Source organism: Nerophis ophidion, linkage group LG03 (genome assembly GCF_033978795.1).
Source record: "Nerophis ophidion isolate RoL-2023_Sa linkage group LG03, RoL_Noph_v1.0, whole genome shotgun sequence".
NCBI classification, from domain to species: domain Eukaryota; kingdom Metazoa; phylum Chordata; class Actinopteri; order Syngnathiformes; family Syngnathidae; genus Nerophis; species Nerophis ophidion.
The window spans coordinates 43856162-43880031 of NC_084613.1; the positions used below are offsets into that span (position 1 = coordinate 43856162).

General features: G+C 40.9%; 2 protein-coding genes across 13 annotated transcripts in view; both read left to right on the plus strand.

The window, feature by feature from the left end:
- msh4 (mutS homolog 4) overlaps window positions 1-619 on the plus strand; it is a 28667-nt gene extending 28048 nt beyond the window's left edge. For both annotated transcript variants that reach the window (XM_061895284.1, XM_061895285.1), the window contains one exon: window positions 117-619. In XM_061895284.1, the coding sequence (XP_061751268.1) occupies window positions 117-290 (174 nt within the window). In that variant the 3' untranslated portion in view covers window positions 291-619. The remainder of the gene's footprint in view (window positions 1-116) is intronic.
- Window positions 620-3101: 2482 nt separating this feature from the next.
- ktn1 (kinectin 1) overlaps window positions 3102-23870 on the plus strand; it is a 51135-nt gene continuing 30366 nt past the window's right edge. For 3 of the 11 annotated variants that reach the window (XM_061895293.1, XM_061895298.1, XM_061895301.1), the window contains exon 1: window positions 3105-3329. The gene's annotated coding sequence lies outside the window, so the exon portion shown is untranslated. Of the gene's footprint in view, window positions 3330-3445; window positions 3597-5048; window positions 5103-17106; window positions 17138-23870 lie in introns of those variants that run through there. The other 8 variants (XM_061895299.1, XM_061895295.1, XM_061895291.1 and 5 more) reach the window with 7 other exon arrangements.

The following is a 23870-nucleotide window of genomic DNA, read 5'->3' on the forward strand; positions in this document are numbered from 1 at the left end:
TTTGGCCTTTTTTGTGTCATTATATTCCAATTGAATGTACATTGGTGTGTGATTAAGACTTTTACGGATGGGCTTTTCAGATGTTCATAAAATGTGTTTTTAATGTTGATCCCAAGGCCAAGCATAAGAGTAATCCAATAGCAGAGAGGCAGCGTGCGCTATACCGCTTGGCCACACGCCTCCTGCAGACTGCCAGAAACTCTAGACTTGACCCGGACAGCCTGCGCATGTACCTAAAGGGCCTGAGGATGCAGTATGAGGCAGAGCTAGAGGCTGCAGGGCAGCCATAATCCATGGACACTTAAAAGAAGAAATCAGTCTGAAAAATGAATAATAAATGGTGTTCAGTTAGCAAGTATATATGAGAAAATAAGAAGTCTGTGTCTATAATTGTTTTTATTGGCCATAAATGCATATAATGTTTAGTGTGGCATGTGCTTTAATAGAAAATGTACATATAAATATTAAGTTTCTGCTTTGTTGCCACTTTAAATGATTGAAAAATATTTTGTAATTATTTGTATTATTTGCATTACTTTTCTTTGAATCTATTGTTTAAATGTATTTATTTCAAACCCAATAAACACTGACATAATTTGTTTCATTTGAATGCTACAAATCTATGAGTGAGTTGATACGGTCAACGTTTTTTGTCCGAGGATAATGGGAAGACATGTTTCGGTAGAAAAGTCTCACATTTAGACTGATTCTGAGTCCTGTCAGAGGTTTATCACATTCAGCCCTGGGATCTGTCCACATCCAGAAGTGTCTGGCGGTCGTAAGTGATCACGGAGTGAGCACGATGTGAGCCAGCCATGAAGTTTGCAGAATTGTCCGGTATTTCTGCCAAATGTTCCATCTTTAGCAAGAGCTCCGGGCGCCGCCATCTTGGAAGCCAAGACTTTGAGCCACACATTAAAAGCGTTACTAAAACGGCCTTCTTTCATCTCCGTAATATCGCTAAAATTCGCTCCATTCTGTCCACTAAAGACGCTGAGATCATCCATGCGTTTGTTACGTCCCGCCTCAATTACTGCAACGTATTATTTTCGGGTCTCCCCGTGTCTAGCATTAAAAGATTACAGTTGGTACAAAATGCGGCTGCTAGACTTTTGACAAGAACAAGAAAGTTTGATCACATTACTCCTGTACTGGCTCACCTGCACTGGCTTCCTGTGCACTTAAGATGTGACTTTAAGGTTTTCCTACTTACGTATAAAATACTACATGGTCTAGCTCCATCCTATCTTGCCGATTATATTGTACCATATGTCCCGGCAAGAAATCTGCGTTCAAAGGACTCCGGCTTATAAGTGATTCCCAAAGCCCAAAAAAAGTCTGCGGGCTATAGAGCGTTTTCATTTCGGGCTCCAGTACTCTGGAATGCCCTCCCGGTAACAGTTCGAGATGCCACCTCAGTAGAAGCATTTAAGTCTCACCTTAAAACTCATTTGTATACTCTAGCCTTTAAATAGACTCCCTTTTTAGACCAGTTGATCTGCCGTTTCTTTTCTTTTTCCCCTATTTCCAACTCTCCCTTGTGGAGGAGGTCCGGTCCGATCCGGTGGCCATGTACTGCTTGCCTGTGTATCGGCTGGGGACATCTCTGCGCTGCTGATCCGCCTCCGCTTGGGATGGTTTCCTGCTGGCTCCGCTGTGAACGGGACTCTCGCTGCTGTGTTGGATCCGCTTTGGACTGGACTCTCGCGGCTGTGTTGGATCCATTATGGATTGAACTTTCACAGTTTCATGTTAGACCCGCTCGACATCCATTGCTTTCGTCCTCTCCAAGGTTCTCATAGTCATCATTGTCACCGACGTCCCACTGGGTCTTCATTGTCACCGACGTCCCACTGGGTGTGAGTTTTCCTTGCCTTTATGTGGGTCTACCGAGGATGTCGTAGTGGTTTGTGTTGTGGTTTGTGCAGCCCTTTGAGACACTAGTGATTTAGGGCTATATAAGTAAACATTGATTGATTGATTGATTGATTTAACATGTCATCATACTCTCCTCTTTTTGGTACTGTATTTTGCATGACTGCTTTTGATCCTAGGCATTTGAGGTCACATGCGAACTTGTTGATCTGCTGATGAGTTGTCCTTTGCCATTAACGGGTAGACAGCATTGTCCTTCAATTGAAGTCACTTTCCATAGTTGTTTTTATAAACATTTTTGAAGCTCTGTCTTATATCAAAGCTACAATCATAATGTTTAAATGACATCCAACACCTGGTGTAAGAGATATTGTAGCTCAAGGTAAAGGGGACTTATGATTATTCTATTCCACATTTGAAACACTTCCTTGTGGTCTAGATCAGTGGTTCTCAAATGGGGTATCGCGTACCCCTGGGGGTACTTGAAGGTATGCCTAGGGGTACGTGGGATTTTAAAAATAGCATCAATTAAAAAATCCTTTATAAATATATTTTATTAAATAATACTTCCACAAAATATTAATGTAAGTTCATTAACATAAAGGGACGGCGTGGTGCAGTGGGAGAATGGCCGTGCGGAACCCGAGGGTCGCTAGTTCAATCCCCACCCAGTACCAACCTCGTCACGTCCGTTGTGTCCTGAGCAAGACACTTCACCCTTGCTCCTGATGGGTGCTGGTTAGCGCCTTGCCTGGAAGCTCCCTCCATCAGTGTGTGAATGTGTGTGTTAATGGGTAAAAAGTGGAAGTAGTGTCAAAGCGCTTTGAGTACCTTGAAGGTAGAAAATCGCTATACAAGTACAACCATTTATCATTTATTTCACAACATAACTGCAGCTTATTTTCGTGCAAATGTTCCTTTGAACGTTGTCGGCTGTATAGAGGTGACATCACAGCAATAAAAAAATGTATACATTTTTTTTTTTACATTATTTTTTACCTCTATATATGGACAGCTGAATTAATGTGCCTTCTCCCTTGTAAATATATTTCGTTTGGACAAAGTTTTGTACCACAGAGGAATTCTTAGACGCTTAATCTAAAGGCCTTTGACAGCCATTTGTTTCTACTTTGACAAGAGACGTCATAAGGAAACACTGTCGAGTAATGTTACCACTCCTCTTTGCATTCGACGTTTGCGCGATTATAACTACGGGACGTTTTAAGCAAACGGCGCCCGCTGGTTCATAGTGTCTGAATACAACGCGGCTCAGTGCGGTGTGTACCGAGCCTTAAATCAAGCACTCCTTTCGGTCTGACCCGCCCAGTGAACGGAAGACAGCCGTGTGGTTAGCACAAGTGAAGCCAGGCTGTCCTGGGAAGTGTGGAGGCTGTATGAGTCCGCGGAGAACAACGCCATTTCACCGCTCAGACAACAGTCCGCTCAAACCACAGGTATGTTTGGAAGGATTCCGTCATATCAGTACACTTATTTGTTGTAGGGCAGCCGTGTGTTAGAGCCTTTCACCGAGCCGAGCCCTTCAAGTAGGCCTAGGAACGGCCTTAGGACTGAAGCGGCTGAAGGGAGCAGCAGACCGGGTCAGAGCTTTCAGGAGAGTAGTAGGCTGGGTCACAGACATAGACGACATCCGTAAGGCCTAATGTCCACGCCTCCAGCCCGGCTAATGAGGGACACTTCCTCGTTGTCGACGCCTTGTCGTTGTGGGTGACTCTTATGAACAACCACTTGCATGTTTGGTGGGTTAGTGCTCGTGTCTAGCATACTAGCCTCCACCGCCATGGTGCTGAGCTTTAACAGTGTGTGGTCACAACTGCGCCTGGGGCTTTAAAGTGTGTGTGTTTGTGTGAATGTCAAATTGCTTCTAGAAATATCACCGAGTCTCCTTTCTTTTTCACGGCTCGTCGGTAAAGTTAGCTCGTAAGAATATCAGTTCAGTGAGTCAGTTTGTCTCTCCCAGGAAGGAACAGCTGCGCACTTTTGCCAACTCTTCAGTAAGGAAAGCAGCCATAGGCTGTCCTAAAAGTCGCTAGATGACATCAACTCATAACCTGACTCTTGCCAGATCCTTGTTGTTCGCAGAGCTGCACACAAGGATCTGGACTCGAGAGCTATGCAAACTCTTTGAAAATATTAAAAAATAATGAACCAATCAGGATCGCCAAGACTGTCTGGTTCAAACAACAATGGCGGCATGCAGCGAGGAGTTGTGTGCAGATGTTGTAAGCATTTCACCAATCTTGCGCACTTTGCAAATTTGGACGCGATCTAACAGCAAAACAGTCTCCCAACACTGCGTAGATGGCATCAAGGCCTATTTATCCAAGCGTGAGGGTTGGGAAACGAAGGTGTTTGGCAAGGGAAGTGTGGATTCAGGCCAGGTGGCCAATTTCAAGTTCCAGGTAACCCTACATTATTATGTTTTATAAATAGTAAACCAAGTTGTGGTAATAGTTTAGTCAGTAGTTTAGTTGTGGATGTACACTGTATAGTGATGAATCCAATCATTTGATTTGATTTGACATGAAATTGCGTCCATTCGTATTGTGCTTACAACACTGACATTGATTCTGCTACTGCAGCTGGTTTGTCAAATCTATCAAATATAAATTCTTTAAAGGCCTACTGAAACCCACTACTACCCATCACGCATTCTGATCGTTTATATATCAATGATGAAATATTAACATTGCAACACATGCGAATACAGCCTTTTTAATTTACTAAATTACAATTTTAAATTTCCCGGGAGTTTCGTCCTGGAAACGTCGTGTAATGATGACGTGTACGGGAGACGTCACAGGTTTTTAGGAAGTATAAGCGCTGCACACACACACAGCTAAATGGCTTCTGCTTTAACGGCATAATTACACAGTATTTTGGAGATCTGTGTTGCTGAATCTTTTGCAATCGGTTCAATTAATATTGGAGAAGTCACAGTAGAAAGATGGAGTTGAGAAGCTTTAGCCTTTAGCCACACAAACACACGGTGATTCCTTGTTTAAAATTCCTGGAGGTGAATCTTAACTATGGATCAGAGCGCAGTCAAGCCAACATGAATCAAGACGGAATGTCAACCAGCAGGTTTGGGTGTGAAAATTGTGGTTAAAAAGTCGCTTCTTACCAGAGATCAGCTGAGCTTGTGTCGTCCATAGCTGCCGTCGACTCCCCTGAGACACTGCGCGTGGAGACACCCTTCCGACTATCAGGTACTATTTAACTCACTAAAACACTAGCAACACAATAGAAAGATAAGGGATTTCCCAGAATTATCCTAGTAAATGTGTCTAAAAACATAGGAATCCGTCCCAATCGCGTTTTTTTTTTAACTTTTTTTTTTTTTAACTTTTTTTTTTTTCCGAGTCCGTCGCTATCAATATCCTCAAACACGAATCTTTCATCCTCGCTCAAATTAATGGGGAAATTGTCGTTTTCTCTATTCGTTTTCCGAATAGCACTTTTTGTTGGAGGCTCCCATTATAAACAATGTGAATATGTGAGGCGCCATCAAAATGTGACGTCATCATCTGCGACTTCCGGTAGAGGCAGGGCTTTTGTCTTAGCACCGAAAGTTGCAAACTTTATCGTGGATGTTCTCTACTAAATCCTTTCAGCAAAAATGTGGCAATATCGCGAAATGATCAAGTATGACACATAGAATGGATCTGCTATCCCCTTTTTAAATAAGAAAATCTCATTTCAGTAGGCTTTTAAAAAATAATGAACCATTTAGGATTGCCAAGACTGTCTGGTTCAAACAACAATGGCGGCATGCAGCGTGGAGTTGTGTGCTGATGTAAGCATTTCACCAATCTCGCGCACTTTGCAAATTTGGACGCGATCTAACAGCAAAAAAGTCTCCCAACACTGCGTAGATGGCATCAAGGACTATTTATTCAAGCGTGAGGGTTGGGAAACGAAGGTGTTTGGCAAGGGAAGTGTGGATTCAGGCCTGGTGGCCTATTTCAAGTTCCAGGTAACCCTACATTATTATATTTTATAAATGGTAAACCAAGTTGTGGTAATAGTTTAGTCAGTAGTTTAGTTGTGGATGTACAATGTATAGTGATGAATCCAATCATTTGATTTGATTTGATTTGACTTTGATTTGACATTAACTCAAATTGCGCCCATTGGTATTGTGCTTACAACACTGACATTGATTCTGCTACTGCAGCTGGTTTGTCAAATCCATATGTCAATCCATTTTCTACCGCTTATTCCCTTTTAGGGTCGCGGGGGGCGCTGGCGCCTATCTCAGCTACAATCGGGCGGAAGGCGGGGTACACCCTGGACAAGTCGCCACCTCATCGCAGGGCCAACACAGATAGACAGACAACATTCACACTCACATTCAGACATTAGGGCCGATTTAGTGTATCTGTCAAATATAAATTCTTTAAAGGCCTACTGAAACCCACTACTACCCACCACGCAGTCTGATCGTTTATATATCAATGATGAAATATTAACATTGCAACACATGCCAATACAGCCTTTTTAGTTTACTAAATTACAATTTTAAATTTCCCGGGAGTTTCGTCCTGGAAACGTCGTGTAATGATGACATGTACGCAAGACGTCACAGGTTTTTAGGAAGTATGAGCGCTGAACACACACACAGCTAAATGTCGTCTGCTTTAACGGCATAATTACACAGTATTTTGGATATCTGTGATGCTGAATCTTTTGCAATTTGTTCAATTAGTATTTGAGAAGTCACAGTAGAAAGATGGAGTTGGGAAGCTTTAGCCTTTAGCCACACAAACACACGGTGATTCCTTGTTTAAAATTCCTGGAGGTGAAACTTAACTGGATCAGAGCGCGGTCAAACCAACATGAATCAAGACGGAATGTCAACCAACAGGTTTGGGTGTGAAAATTGTGGTTAAAAAGTTTCTTCTTACCAGAGATCAGCTGAGCTTGTGTCGTCCATAGCTGCCGTCGACGCCCCTGAGACACTGCGTGTGGAGACACCCTTCCGACTATCAGGCACTATTTAAATCACTAAAACACTAGCAACACAATAGAAAGATAAGGGATTTCCCAGAATTATCCTATTAAATGTGTCTAAAAGCATCGGAATCCGTCCCAATTGCGTTTTTTTTTATTTTTATTTACTTTATTTTTTCCTAGTCTGTCGCTATCAATATCCTCAAACACGAATCTTTCATCCTCGCTCAAATTAATGGGGAAATTGTCGTTTTCTCGGTCCAAATAGCACTTTTTGTTGGAGGCTCCCATTATAAACAATGTGAATATGTGAGGAGACCTCAACACGTGACGTCATCGTCTGCGACTTCTGGTAGAGGCAGGGCTTTTGTCTTAGCACCGAAAGTTGCGAACTTTATCGTGGATGTTCTCTACTAAATCCTTTCAGCAAAAATATGGCAATACCACAAAATGATCAAGTATGACACATAGAATGGACCTGCTATCCCAGTTTAAATAAGAAAATGTCATTGTATAGTGATGAATCCAATCAACATTTGATTTGATTTGACTTTGATTTGACATTAAATTTTCAAAGTGCGGTTGTGCGCCCATTGGTATTGTGCTTACAACACTGACATTGATTCTGCTACTGCAGCTGGTTTGTCAAATCTATCAAATATAAATTCTTTAAAAGGTGAGCATAGAACGGTTTTGAAGGCATTTATTAACTTTTCGCTCTGTCGTCATCCAATATGCAACTTGTGCTGTTCTGGGTTGGCCAGTGTCACGGGTTGATTTTGATGTGAGTGGTTGAAGTAGCACATCATTCAAGATAATGGACAAGTGGTTTATCCAATCACATACAATGATTTTTTTTTTTTTTACGAGGCCCCGCCTTCTGAAATACATTTCCTATTGAGAAGTCCCAGATCCTTGTGTGGAGCTCAGCAAACTACAAGGATCTGGCGAAAATCAGGTTAATCACCTCATGCTGTAGAAAGGAATAACGTTATGGGAAGAAAAAAAAAAGTGAGTTTAAAATATGATCATTGATACATAGCTTGTTTCCTTAAAATGCAAATCAATTTAAATATTAGAGAATCAAATTGGATCAAAAGACTAGACCTCAAGCTGTGGTAACTTCAAAGAATGTGCAAAATATTGTAAATACGTGACTCGCGCCGTTATTAATAATAAAATAATAATGGATTAGATTTATATAGCACTTTTCTAGACACTCAAAAGCCTACTGAAATGAGATTTTCCTTTTTAAACGGGGATAGCAGGTCCATTCTATGTGTCATACTTGATCATTTAGCGATATTGCCATATTTTTGCTTTAGTAGAGAACATCGACGATAAAGTTTGCAACTTTTGGTGCTGATAAAAAAGCCTTGCCTGTACCGGAAGTAGCAGACGATAGGCGCGTGACGTCACGGGTTGTGGGGCTCCTCACATCTGAACATTGTTTACAATCATGGCCACCAGCAGCGAGAGTAATTCGGACCATGGAAGAAAGTGGTCAGTCAGAAACTCTACATACTTTGCAGAGGTCATTTTCACACCCTCAGGGACCCTAAAGAGACTTACCAGCTCATTCCCCATGATTTCAGCCCTAACCATGACACCTCCGCTCCCCTGCTTCCGTCTCAGCCTTGTTGGGACATTGTGGCCATTCACCAACCATCTTGGCTTGTATGACACTCATCAGTAAACAAAAGTGTTTGAAAATTTGTCTTCATGTATTCCTGAGCCATAGAGGTCGGGTGCAATGGGAGCTGGGCGTCAGCCAAAGGCAGGGCACTTGACGGTCTGATCCTCGGCTTCATAAGCTTACTCTTGGCACGTGGAATGTCACCTCGCTGGGGGGGAAGGAGCCTGAGCTAGTGTGCGAGGTGGAGAAGTTCTGGCTAGATATAGTCAGACTCTCTTCGACGCACAGCAGGGGATCTTGAACCAGTTCTCTCGAGAGGGACTGGACTCTTTGCCACTCTGGCGTTGCCAGCAGTGAGAGGCGACGGGCTGGGGAGGCAATTCTTGTTGCCCCCCTGGCTCAGCGGTCGTGGAGGCAAAAACTCGGACATGGGTGTGAGTTTCGGGGAAGCCATGGAAAACTACTTCCAGACGTCTTTGAAGCGATCCTGGACCACCATCTGCCACTTCAAGAAGGGGAAGCAGTGCAATGTCAACACCTTGCATGGTGGGGATGATGTTCTGCTGACCTCGACTGCAGATGTTGTGGATTGGTGGAGGGAATACTTCAAAGACCTCCTCAATCTTACCAACGCGTCTTCCTATGAGGAAGCAGTGCCTGGGGAATCTATGGTGGGCTCTCCTATTTCTGGGGCTGAGGTTGCCGGGGTAGTTAAAAAGCTCCTTAAGGCTCTGGATGCTGTGGGGATGTCTTGGTTGGCAAGACTCTGCAACATCGCATGGACATCGGGGGCGGTGCGTCTGGATTGGCAGACCGGGGTGGTGGTTCCTCTTTTTAAGAAGGGGAACCAGAAGGTGTGTTCTGACTATTGTGGGATCACACTCCTTAGCTTTGCCGGTAAGGTCTATTCAGGTATATTGGAGAGGAGTCTACGCCAGATAGTCGAACCTCTGATTCAGGAGGAACAGTGTGGTTTTCGTCCTGGTCATGGAACTCTGGACCAACTCTATACTCTCAGAAGGGTCCTTGAGGCTGCATGGGAGTTTGCCCAACCAGTCTACATGTGCTTTGTGGACTTGGAGAAGGCATTCAACCGTGTACCCTGGTAAGTCCTGTGGGGAGTGCTCAGAGTATGGGGTAACGGACTGTCTGATTGTGTTGGTCCCCTCCCTGTATAATCAGTGTTAGAGCTTGGTCCGTATTGCCGGCAGTTAGTCGGACCTGTTTCCATTGAGGGTTGGACTCTGCTAAGGCTGCCCTTTTGTCACCGATTCTTTTCATAACTTTTATGTACCGGTTTGGTGGCTGCAGGATTAGGTCTCTGCTTTTTGCAGATGATGTGGTCCTGATTGCTTCATCTGGTCAAGATTTTCAGCTCTCACTGGATCGGTTCGCAGCCGACTGTGAAGCGACTGGGATGGGAATCAGCACCTCCAAGTCCGAGTCCATGGTTCTCGCCCGTAAAAGGGTGGAATGCCATCTCCGGGTTTGGGAGGAGATCTTGTTCCAAGTGGAGGAGTTCAAGTACCTTGGAGTCTTGTTCACAAGTGTGGGAAGAGTGAATTGTATTCCTGAGCTCATGGTGTGAAAATTTGTCTTAAAGGCCTACTGAAATGAGATTTTCTTATTTAAACGGTAATAGCAGGTCAATTCTATGTGTCATACTTGATCATTTCACGATTTTGCCATATTTTTGCTGAAAGGATTTAGTAGAGAACATCGACGATAAAGTTCGCAACTTTAGGTCGCTAATAAAAAAGCCTTGCCTGTACCGGAAGTAGCAGACGATGTGCGCGTGCCGTCACGGTTTGTAGGGCTCCTCACATCTTCACATTTTTTATAATCATAGCCACCAACAGCTAGAGCGATTCGGACTGAGAAAGCGTCAATTCCCCCATTAATTTGAGCGAGGATGAAAGATTCGTGGATGAGGATAATGAGAGTGAAGGACTACGAATAAAAGAAAAAAAAAGGCGAGGGCAGTGAGAGCGATTCAGATGTTATGAGACACATTTACTAGGATAATTCTGGAAAATCCCTTATCTGCCTATTGCGTTACTAGTGTTTTAGTGAGATTATATAGTACCGGAAAGTAGGAGGGGTGTGGCCACGGCTGTGGTGACCGCGAATGTGTCTCCGGTGGGAGGAGGTAAGCTACAAGAGGATACAAGCTCCGCTGATGTCTTCGGTAAGAGCAGACCTCTTACCACAATTTTCTCACCAAAACCTGCTGGTTGACATGTGGTCGATCCATGTTCGCTTGGCCGCTCTGTTCCATAGTAAAGCTTCATCTTCGGGAATTTTAAACAAGGAAACACCGGCTGTGTTTGTGATGCTAAAGGCAGCTGCAGTGCACCGCTTCCCACCTCCATCTTTCTACTTTGAGTCCTCCATTATTAATTGAACACATTGCAAAGGATTCAGCAACACAGATGTCCAGAATACTGTGTAATTATGTGATTAAAGCAGACTACTTATAGCTTTGATGGGGCTGGAAAAAAATGTCCGGTACAACCCGAGACGTCATCATTCCGCGACGTTTTCAACAGGATACCTCGCGGGAAATTTTAAAATTGCAATTTAGTAAACTAAACCGGCTGTATTGGCATGTGTTGCAATGTTAAGATTTCATCATTGATGTATAAACTATCAGACTGCGTGGTCGGTAGTAGTGGGTTTCAGTAGGCCTTTAATGTATTCTTGGCCCACTGCAACCGTTTCTGCTTGTAAACATTGTTTAGGGGTGGTTGAATATTAGCTTTTAGCACACTTGCAAACTTTTTGAGGATCCTACACCCTGAGGTTCGTGAGACTACAAAGGCACCAGCGGCTTCAAATACCTCTTTGCATAAATATTTTAGCAACTTCTCTCTTAATCGAATGAGTTTGTCTGGCAAATACTTTTTTTTTAAAAATTTGCCTTTATCTGATTGAACTTGACTGTACTCTGAATCAGCAACACATTTCTTGACAGTTTGGTGATCACACATAAGTTTTTTGGAATATCCAATGTTTTCATACCCAGAGCAAGGTAGTGTACTATCTTATGCTTTTCAGCAGCAGAATCCATGCGCTAATAAGTATGCTCAGAGCTTCTATTTTTTCAGGTCGCCATAAGACAGCGCATCAATTCAGCTAAAATCTGCTTGTGTTGGGACAGGAAGTCATGCACCAAAACGAAAAATTATTTGGTTTTCTTTCAAAATTAAATGGTCCGTCTATAAGGTGAATCGTATTTTACACTTTGAAACTTCCTACTCAAAGTTTTTCAGATGTAATTTTACTATGTTGACCCAAATGCTGATTCTGGAGGTCCAAAATTAGAGTCATATTAAGATATATCCCGGGAAGCTAGTGCACAATATGAGGTTCTGTGTCAAAGGCCAGCTGATACGCTGGCTGTGGAATAGGGGTGTGGTTTGTTGGAGTTTTGTGTCTACATTGCTTGCCACATGTTGCTTGCTACAAAAAAAAATAGTCGTCGTTCTGCAAGGCAAAAAAACTGTTGTCTTTTTCACAAGTCAAGGACATCACAGAAGCGCCCGCTTGTGGGTATTGATGGACGGCAAAGTTCGAAGTTTCTCTGTTCACCTTGTCACATGGTTATTCCCAGATCCCCAATATCTCGTAAAAATCTGCATTATTTTTCTGCACGGCAGAACCGCAGCAGGCGTTGGGGATTGCCAGACGATAGATGCCGTTCGCAGCAGTTACGTTTTGCTGGTGTTGCGCATCCTGTGGAAATCAGGGATTAAATTCCAATTATTCATTCAGTAAATTCAATGACTGTTGCTTTACATTTACAGACCAGAGTAATTTCTGTCAATAATTGCCCAACATAACCTCTTTTCCATCTTAGCACTGTTCATGCTCGTTAGGTTGGAATATCTGATAAGGCTCTGTTTGTTTGCTATTGTAACCGCTTAAAAGAACAATATCTATTGTACTATTTGTGAACAAAATGTTTCATATGTCCTGAAATTGTGTATTCGCCAGAATCTATCATTGATGTTGGGTTTTGGAAAATATAAAAGTGCTCCTTTTGTTGAGAATGTCTGGATTTAACACTGCTCAATCCGGTGTGTAACAAGCCTTATATCACGCACTTCCATTTGTCAGACCCGCCCAGTGAACGGAAGACTGTTATGTGGTTAGCACAAGTGAACCTAGGCTGTCTTGGAAAGTGAGGAGGTTGTTTGAATCCGCGGAGAACGTTTGGTTAGTGCGTCTGTAGTTTTAATGCTAATGAGCTGTGTTTGTCCATGCCTATCTCTCACAGTCTTATGTTCAATACGCGCTATTGTGTGTTGAACCTAGTCCATCCATCCATTTTCTACCGCTTGTCCAGTTCGGGGTCGTGGAGGGTCCTGGGGCTGATCTCAGCTGCATTCGGGCGGAATGCGGTGTTCACCCTGGACAAGTCGCCACCTCATCGCAGGGCCAACACAGACAGACAACATTCACACTCACATTCACAAACTATGGCCAATTTAATGTTGCCAATCAACCTATCCCCAGGTTCATGTCTTTGGAGATGGGAGGAAGCCGTAGTACCCGGAGGGAACCCACGCAGTCACGGAGAGAACATGCAAACTCCACACAGAAAGATCCCGAGCTCAGAATTGAACCCAGGACCTTTGTATTGTGAGGCAGACGCACTAACCCCTATCACACCGTGCTGCCCTGTTGAACCTAGTATAAACTGTAAATTGTCCAATGTAAGATATGCCAAATATCTGATACAACATAACAATAAGGAAGGGGACACATAAAAGGGCACTAAAATTACAGTCACATTTCAACACAAACATCATGCTAAGTTTGCCTATTACCTGGGGAAAAAACAAAATGATAAAACATACAGCTCCCATGTCGGTTGCTGAAATTGCATTTTTAGAAGTTGCTTTTTTTTACAGTTCTGTCCTTCGTGAAGTGGTCTGCATTTACATTTGAGTGCTTCTTCTGTGGGGATGATGCATCCCCACAGAAGAAGCACTCAAATGTAAATGCAGTCCGATATTACCCTAAAAAGTGAATATCGGATTTTATCGGACTGAATCTAAAATCTCCGATATAAGCGCTGCGATATAAGATGTCCATTTGCTGCTGCAGCACTTCTATAATAGGTGACTCTGGTTTGATCACACTCCAACACAGTAGGTGGTGGCAATGCCCCTTAATTAACGTTGGTGCCGGCCGCGGAATAAGAGCGTCTCTGATCCAGCATGCACAGCCCACGTGATCACAACAACGACGACGCGTGTGCTTGCGGCAAAGTATAGTGATGTCGGCTGTGTGGAAGTATTTTAACGTAAACTCGGACAAATATGTTGCTGCTAAATGCAACATTTTTCAGGCGCAAGTGTCTCGTGGAGGGTCAGAAACGGGAAGGTTCAATACAAGCAACTTCATCGCACATTTGAAAAAACGCCACATACAAGAACATGGGGATTTTCGCGAGAGCAGCAAGGCGAAGCAACAAACCTCTCGCTTCAGCAATCCACGCTGGCCGAAAGCTTTGCAAGACGTGACGAACTACTACAGTACAGCAAAAAGGCAATGGCCATAACAGAAAAGATAGTCCAGTTTATTGTGCTTTATGACCAGCCCCTGTCGGTGGTGAGTAATGTCGGGTTTAAACGCTTAATGGAGCACCTCGAACATCGCTACATTATTCCTAGCCGCCACTACATTGTGGACAAAACTTTACCCCAGATGCACGAAGAGGTTAAAATGTGTAGTTTTTGTTGTTTTTGTCCCTGCCCACAGTTGTTTCCAACATATGCTGACAGTAAAAAAATAACTGAAGTGAACTTGAATTGTTTGCACTTTAAAACGTTTTTTTTTTTTTTAAATTGGATTTATTTAGGTTATTTTTCAGGGTCTTCTAATTTATTTTTAATTTATTCTATTCAATTGTATAATTATGTTGGTATTAGTGGTTATTTTGCACTTTAAATATAACATTTTGTTTTTATTGGATTTGTTGAGGTAATACTCTTATGTTGAAGGTTAAAATTTATGTAACCAATTGGTTTATAATAAATGAGTCAGTTTCTCCTATACCTACTCTTGCTGACTATTGTTTTCTGTTATAACACTACAACATCAGTAACAGTAACATCACTTTATCAAGCCTTTTCTAACATTCCACACAACAAAATAAGGAATAAATATATGTATGATTCGTGCCGATATCATGGGTAAGGAACCTGTGGCTCTTTTGATGACTGCATCTGGCTCTCAGTTAAATCTTAGCTGACATTGCTTAACACGATAAGTAATTGATAATTCAGCTGGTAATCACAGTGTTAAAAAAACGTTCAAATTATAAAACATTCTCATGCATTTTAATCCAAACATCCGTTTTCTATTGCATCTGTCCAAGATGTCGCATTAATGGTAAGAAGTATTGTATTTATTATTGGTTAACTTTAAAATAACAATGTTATTAAAAAGAATACGAGACTTATTATACTCTAACAATGTTGGTCTTACTTAAAAATGCACACATTTAGTCGTATTCAGTGTTAAAAAATATTTTATGGCTCTCATGGAAATACATTTTGAAATATTAGGCTTTCATGGCTCTCTCAGTCAAATAGGTTCCCGACCCCTGCTATATCGTATCGTATTGATATCGGTATCAGCCAATACTCAAGGCTACAATATCGGTATCGTATCGGAAGAGAAAAAATTGTATCGGGACATCCCTAATTGCTAGCATCATTAAATCTTTGGAGTGCAGGTAGAGCTGGGGGACATTGACCAAAACTGATATCCCGGTATTTTTAGGCCTTATGGCGATACTCAATATATATCGGTATTTTAAACGAAATGTGCACAGGGTTTAGCTTAAACTCAACATCACATGACTGTTACTACCAGTCTTTTGAAAATTACTTTTGGAATGTAATTATAGTTGCTTTTTACTTAACCAAAAAGTGATTTATTACTAATTGAATTACTCTTTAATAGATGTAATAATTACTAGGGAAAGTAATGAATGTGTTACTTAAAAAAAATCAAATTTATATGCATTTGAAAGACGTTTCAGTTAAAAGGTGGTGTCTGTTGCCAAGTGATGTGTGATGTCAGCGAGGGTTTCAGCTTAGCTATATTTGTTAGCTTTAGCAGTTAGCAGCAGTAGTTTGTCGACTGACAGTTGTTCTGCTTAATCTTTTCACTGGATTGTCTTACCTCTGGTAAAAGAGATTTAATGTGCTTCGAGGGCTGTCATGTTGTTGTTTACATCCAACAAAACCTTGGATAGAGTTCCAAGATTTTTACAATAAAAAAATTAATAAAATTAATCTTTTATTCAAACTGGTGCCATACAACCATAAAAAGTGGATGAGCATTTTTTAGGAAACATTTGAACATCTCGTAGTTATCATGCATAAAAAGAAATTACCGGTAGTCATTGTAAACTGTTAACGCAACGTAGCGATAGTCAAAACTCTTTGAATGTGAGTCAATTTCTTCTATATTCTTTTCAGCGATCCTTCTTTTGAAATATGAGTTGTCATTGAGCCAAAAAATCTGTAAATTTGTACATGCATGACAGTATTTTTATTTTGTAAATACTTTTTTTTTTACATACAATATGGCTCAAATTTCACATTTTACAACTTCATGTGCATTACCTTGAATATGCTCTATGATACTTCATTAATTGTTTTCATGGTTCTGACCATTTAAAAAAAAAATGTACTCACACATCAATGAACACTTTACTTTCTGTCTACACTGCCCAATCTGGAAGGTTTTTCAGCCAAGCAATGAGATTCCAGGGATCCAACAGCCTGAGAGGACTTTGTCCTCAGGCTCATTTTTGGTGGAGGATCAGGGCTCATTATGCACAGGAAGACTCGTATACACCTTCCACTCTGAAGCATTGGGTTGAAAGAAAACTTTCACTTTAACTTTAGTTTGTTTGACCATCTACATTGTCTGTTATTGTCTCATTGAGATGTTTGAGACATTGTGGCAGTTACAGGAGAAGTGCCACTCTGAATACTACATAATCTTTTTAAATATGAGAAGCAAATTAGAAAAGGCATAACTTTTAGTACACACCTTAACCCCCAACAGACACCTGGTATTTTTCTGCAGTTTAGTAACTATACACCGACCACTAAAAGAGGAAATAGGTACTGAAGGCTATCTTCTTTCTTTTATTAAATCTAACAAACCTCTGAAAGTCTTGCAGTGGAGAGTTGTTCTTAAATGAATAATTAGCGATAATCTGTTTAATCCAAATGAGTAATGAGTCCCGGTCTGTAACACTAACTCCTGTACTTTAATACTGCCCCAAATCGTGAATGTAAAATGGGATTGAAATGTATTTTTTGTCACTCACCATTGACCCACAGTGTTTGAAAATCAAATCAAAGCTACAGTTTTGTGAAAACTATTTGCACCAAAATTGAGGTGATTTATTGTCATTGAAGCAATGCGACACTACTCGAATGTTGTTTTATTTAAAACATTTTTTTTTAAATTATTCTATACTAAATATTTGCAAGCTGAGGCCACCACGTCCGAACTGTGTGCAGTATTGAGGATGTAAAACATTGTCTTCCTTTTAATGCGCCACAAAAAAAACTCTTTCTTTCTTTCAGTGCTTGAAGTGGGCAACTGCATCAGATCAAAGTGGGTGACACTTTTATATGCTGTTGTGCTTGGCCTTTTGTAAACCCATCCTGATGCCCTTTTTGTTGAATGAAAGCTTAGTTACAATATAAGACAGAAAAAAACTAAAATATACTAAACCTAGTGTTTTTTTATCCCCCCTTCTTATCCCAAGTTTGACCTATTATTTTCAATGAACTGAATGTAGAGTAAGGGACAAGCGGTAGAAAATGGATGGGTGGATGTTTAGTTGCCTGGCAGTGACCGTGTTTGGTAGTTGGATCGTAATACTAGGGAGATCAGGGTGAAAGACATAAGTAAGCATTATTGATGTGCCAACACCTCTATCTGGGCACTTTTTTATACTTAAGCCAGTTTACATTCTACAGACCTGTGCTGCTTGTTTGCATCAGTGTGCTTGTGCCCTACATGTAGATACAGCACGATTTACTTTGATTAGATGTGCATTGATTACCATTTATGTTTTTGTTTTTGTTTTTAAAACAACGTAAGAGTGGTGATGTGCCGGCCAATTAAGAACCATTCATAAATAGGGGTGGGCACTAAAAGCTGGTCTGGTGTACATATAAATGTAACAAGGCACTAACAAATGAAAAAAGATACTATATTGCCTATGAAAAAAAATTGTATTTTAATGCTGTAAATCATGGGTGTCAAACTCATTTTAGTTCGGGGGCCACATGGAGTAAAATCTACTCCCAAGTGGGCCGGACTGGTAAAATCCCTGCATGATAACTTAAAAATAAAGACATCTTTAGATTGTTTTCTCTGTTTAAAAATAAAAGAAGCACATTCTGAAAATGTACAAGTCATAATGTTGTTTTTTTTACACTTACATGTTGCGGTTAATAGTATTCTATCTTTATTTTTCGTTATTTATATTTTCTGAGTGAATGATGTGATAATGTTTATCAGTCAACTCAATGGTGTTCATTTTCAATCAATCTAAAAAAATATCAAAATCAAATTGCAGTATGCCATGTATGTAGTTTGATCATTTTTCTCGATTGGTGTACTAACATCATGTGGTTTATTTTGTACATATGTACCATCATCTACAGCAGGGGTTGGCAGCCTTTGCCACAAAAAGAGCCATTTTGACCCGTTTCACAAAATAAAGAAAACTATGTGAGCCACAAGACTCTTTTAAATTTTAAAATGAAATAACAGCGTACAGTTTTTTTTTTTGTTTTTTTTTTGCTTTGTGCTATGTATTAACCAGGGGTCTCAGACACGCACCTTAATATGAAAATTTAATATTAGTGCGGCCTGCGAGTTTTATTTGAATGCCGCTTGACAACATCACATTTGCCAACCATCTCAATTTTTCCGGGAGACTACTGAGTTTCAGAGCAACCATTCTCTCGACTGTCTGCTGGTTTTCACCCAAACAACAATAATAAGGGCGTGCTATGATGACAATACGTTTAGCGCCCTCTACAACCGTAAAAACCGCTTACCAGCCCATTCACATGTTGTATGAGGTTTCTGCAGACACACATAAGTGACTGCAAGGCACACTTGCTCAGCAGCCATACAGGTTTCACTGAGGGTTGTGATATAAAAAACTTTAGCACTCTTAATAATATGCGCCACTCTGTGAAACCGCACCAAACAAGAATGAAAAACACATTTTGGGAGAACATCTGCACTGTAACACAACATAAACAGAACAAATACCCAGAATCCCATGTATCCCAAACTCTTCCGAGCTACATTATACATCCCTACCACCACCAAACCCCGCCCGCCCACCTCAACTGACGCACGGAGGGGGTGGGGCGTGGGGGTGTATAATGTAGCCCGGAAGAGTTGGGGATGCATGGGATTCTGGGTATTAGTTCTGTTGTGTTGTGTTACAGTGCGGATGTTCTCCCGAAATGTGTTTGTCATTGTTGTTTGGTGTGGGTTCACAGTGTGGCGCAAATTAGTGAGGGTATTAAAGTTGTTTATATCACAACCCTCAGTGTAACCTGTATGGCTGTTGAACAAGTATGTCTTGCAGTCACTTGCGCGTTGTCTGCAGCCGCACACAAGATGTGGCCGGCCGGGACTCAGATAGCATAGTATCGACATGGTCGAGAGGACGTTTAAGGCATTGCCATCACGGCACGCCCTCAATATTGTTGTCCGGGTGAAAATCTGAGAATGTTATCCTGGGGAGATTTCTGGGAGAGAGACTGAAATCCGGAAAACCTCCCGGAAAAATGGGGGGTTGGCAAGTATGCAGCTGAGCCACATCAGAGTGATCCAAGAGCCGCATGCGGCTCCGTAGCCATGGGTTGCTGACCCCTGATCTACAGAGATACAAAGAATGGCTATTGCAACATGCAGTAGACACATGTAGAAGAGCTGTTTCTTTCATTCAAAAATTTTAGGTTAATTTGTATACTTGGCAAACTCATCCCGCGGGCCGGATAAAACCGTACGTCACCCCTGCTGTAAATGCTGCTGTCTTTGTTCTCACTGCACCGACACAACATTTTTTGTTCTCCACCAATCACCTTTTAAGGCACGCTTTTACAAACACGGGAACGCTGAACATCACAATAAAACAAATATTAACACCAGCAAGTTTTTACAATATTTAGGCGTCACATTTAGCTGGTTGGCCTCTTGCCAAGTGTTAGCGTAGTCAAAACAGCCTAATGCAAGTGAATTGACTGGATTTCATAAAACGCCATAAACTGTTCTATCTTTAACAGTGTGTGTTTTATTTGCGACATGTTTTAGCTTTAGTAGTGTTTTAGTATTCAATTAAACACAGACCAACAGTGGCGACAGTAAATCTTTTAAGTATTTGATACAATGGCCAGTGTTTACCCCAGAAAATTTGTTGGAGACGTGATGGCGACGCCCACCTAAACTATCTCATCGCTGCCACCACAGCCTGGGAAGGGGGGGGGGCAATAAACTACAGACACTGATTTCATTGAACACGTTGTTTATTAAAAAATAACCAAATAACAATATCTTGTAATAGATAAAAATATTTGAGAAATAAAGAAGCCTACAATTTTGGGTTGTTTTCCGCTCCATTTGCAGAATGGTGATTACGGTATATGATATATATCTCAATTTTTCCGTAAAGTATAAACAAAACAGTCCTAGTTACCTGAGGTACTAAGTATGTCATTATTAGTAAGTCAATATTTTGACTTAGTGATTTGATGTTAGTTTGTCTAAATTGTCAGACGATCGCTTCTCTGACTCCATCATGTTCAGAAGTCTCTTCTTTATCTGGACATCTTCTACTGCATTCAGCAACTTTGTCTCCATTGGAAGTTTTTGTTTAAGTCTGTTGTGCTTGTGGGTGTTGAGTTTTGCCTAGTGAAAAAACCCCAAACATTTTTACGAGGATTTTTACAAAATTAAATTCAATAATCATGAATATATTATTTGGGATTAACCCACTTTAGCACAGGTGTAAGATAGTGACATGTTATTTACAACATGTCAAATGGCCCTCAACATCATCGGGAAACAATGTGTGTCAATAACGCACTCTGAGGTATTTTAATTTTGACAGAAAAAAAAACATTTAATGCAACTGCAGTTTTACTTAACTCAATATTATTTACTACAAGAAACCAATCAAAGCATTTTTCGTACAACCCTATTTAAATACATCCAAAACAGCTGAACTTTAATATATGCTTGCCATCTTGACTTCTGATTCCAAAGCAAGTATTTTTGTCACACTGTTGTCAAACGAAGATCATATTTAAACAAATGGCCAAACTATGATTCCACATTGTTTAAAGTGATCATCTGAGAGCATTTGTAATTGCAGTGCAGTTCATATAAAAATGTTTTGATGCCCTATGTATCTGCCTTTTAACAATATTACTTCCTAGCAATGAAGTTAGCGCCCACATACCTTAAGTATCTTTCACCACAGAAGATTGTGGATTGCTCCCATTGGAATGTTGCTGCTCTTGTACATCATCGGCATATTTTTGTCTGTGACCAGGCTGTCAAGGGTGAATGGAGAATCCAATCTCCTGTGAGAGCTTGTGTCAATATCTGATGTTTCTATTCCAAATTGAATTTATGTAGTTGATGGAGAACCGCCCGAGATCTGCTGGCATAGTACTGCAAAACAACTCTACCGTAACCACTTCTTCCACCTGCGTCGACTGCTTGTTTGTACTTTCCATGAATCACTTTCAGTTTAGTGTTGATAGATGTCCTCTTTCCGGTGAGGAATTTCCTCAGATGTCCCTCCAATTCTGTACTGTTCCTAAATAGGGTAAGAATGTCACCATACTTGGACTGGCAAGTTTCCCAGTTAACACTTTCTTGAGTTTTAACTTTAAACTCCAAAATGATGCTTAAAAGTAGCTCTACTTCTCTGTCAATCCACTTATATAATTTTTTCTTGCCGTGACTCGCTATTTTTGCTATATGCCGCCTGCGAAAATGAAGTTTTGGATGTTTCTGATTGGCTAAAATGGTCTTAAGTCCAAGGCTACAGCGCCCCCAGTATTTTGGCAAGCGTATGACACTCAGTATGGGTTTGGTTGGGGACAGAGATAGTTTTTTTAAATGCGCACGTGTGGCTGGAGATTTTGTTAAGACCTTAGTTTAGGCGGTGACTCTTTGTTGCTAAGTCAGCCGCCTTAGCAACAAAGCACTGCGGGAGACCCTGATGGCAAATCATTCTATTCTAACCCAGTCCTAGATCAGCTGGCTATTTGTAATCATTTTAGTGTTGTATGATTTTCTGTTTAAATAAAGCCCATATTAAAATAATTTTTTGTTCCATGTTATTTTAAGAAGTATTGAAAGATGTATTAATACTAGTACCAAAATGTTATCACTACTTGAAAATAAAAATAACAATTGATGGCTTAAGTGCTAAATAATTGCGAAGTCAGCCACCTGCAACAAGTGCTCAGAAGATGATATTATGCAAGTTACATCTTGTAAGTAATGTCGCAAGCGCTTTGACACGCCAACAGCAGCACACTTTCAACACTAGAGGGACCATGCGCTAAGGCGGGCGATATGGCTGAAAATTGTATCATGATTTACGTTTTTTATGTTGATTGATATTGATAATTAATTATATTTTTTATGACTCTATACATCAGACAATAAATACAGTAATGCGATTTCCAACTTACCAATGGTGCCATTTATAAGTGGAGAAGGTGTCTGTAAGCCAGGTGGTAAAGTAATAGCAGTAAACTTAAAGGTACTTGCAGTTTTAAGACACTAGATGTCAGTAGTGAATAAGCTTTTGATCATTACACAAAGTAGTTTAGGAAGCTACTTATTAAATCGGAAAATTGGAAGTGTCAGGATGTTGCTGCACCGTCTGCATTAAAACCAACAAAACTAAAGACAAGTTGCTGTTGGTTTATATACCAAGATATCACAGTTTCTCTTCTCACTCCACGCAGAGAATCCACAGTGCGACAGAAAGACGGCGCAACCAAACTTGGGAGTGCATACTGTAACCTGATTGGCTGTTAGCTTGTCACTCGCATTGCTCAGTGACACGTTCCGGTTTAGCTGGGTTTCCAGTAGGGCTGGGCGATATATCGATATATCGCGGGTTTGTCTCTTGTGTGATATAGAAAATGACTATATTGTAGGGGTGTAACGGTACACAAAAATTTCGGCTCAGTACGTACGTCGGTTTAGAGGTCACAGTTCGGTTCATTTTCTGTACAGTAAGAAAACTACAAAATATACCTTTTTTGGTTATTTAATTACCAAATCTGTAAACAATGGCTTTATCCTTTTAACATTGGGAACACTATAATAATTATGCCCACGTTAATCCATATTCAACTGCCTCAAGTTGTTGCTTTGATTAATTACAATTACAAAACCTTTCTTCTACATATAAAAAGTGCAACATTAAACAGTTTCAAGTCAACTCATCATGCTTAATTTATTACAGCATTTGGGAAGCCTGTAGTTGACTTTTATTATGAAAATGTTATATTTTTATCAACATGGACCCTGCCATTCAAAACTAGGCTGCTACATTACTAATGATTAATGTAACCATAGCTGGAAAAATAGTACAAGAGCAATAGGAGACACTATTCATCCCTGAACACCATGGAGTTCAATGAAATAACAGACAGACAGGGCTTTGCTGCCCTTAACACACACACACACGCGCACACACACACAGCAAAATGAGCTAGCGTTATGCTAAAAGCTAATTAGCCTTCACCTCAAGCCAGAACTGCGAGCGAGCTGAGCTGCAGTTTTAAGTTTCTAGAAGGTCAACGGGCTCATAGTGATGTTTAGAAAGTAGTTGACTTGGAATTGTTTAGTCTAATTTGGGGAGAGTCTGCTGCTCCCCTGCTAAAAACATATCTGCTCGACGCTGAAGCATTGACTCCCTGCGCTCTGAATATGCACTGCTGATTGGCTGTTACATTGCTCTGAATTCGCACTGCTGATTGGCTTTGTATGTAACCAATCAGATGGTTGTGCTTGCTGCTGAGACAGAGGCAGAAAGCAGAGCAGCTTTCAAACTCGTTCGGTACCCCCGCGTGCCGAACCGAAACCCCCGTACAGAAACGGTGCAATACCAATACACGTACCGTTACATCCCTATTATATCGTCATATTCGAGTATACGTTCTCACGCAGTTGCTTTTAGTTGCGGGCATTAGACTGCATGGGTTTCTCCCTCTCTCTAGTTTTTCTTTCTCACGGAGACTTAAAAGAAGTGCACCTTCATACATGCGTCACGTTTGCAACA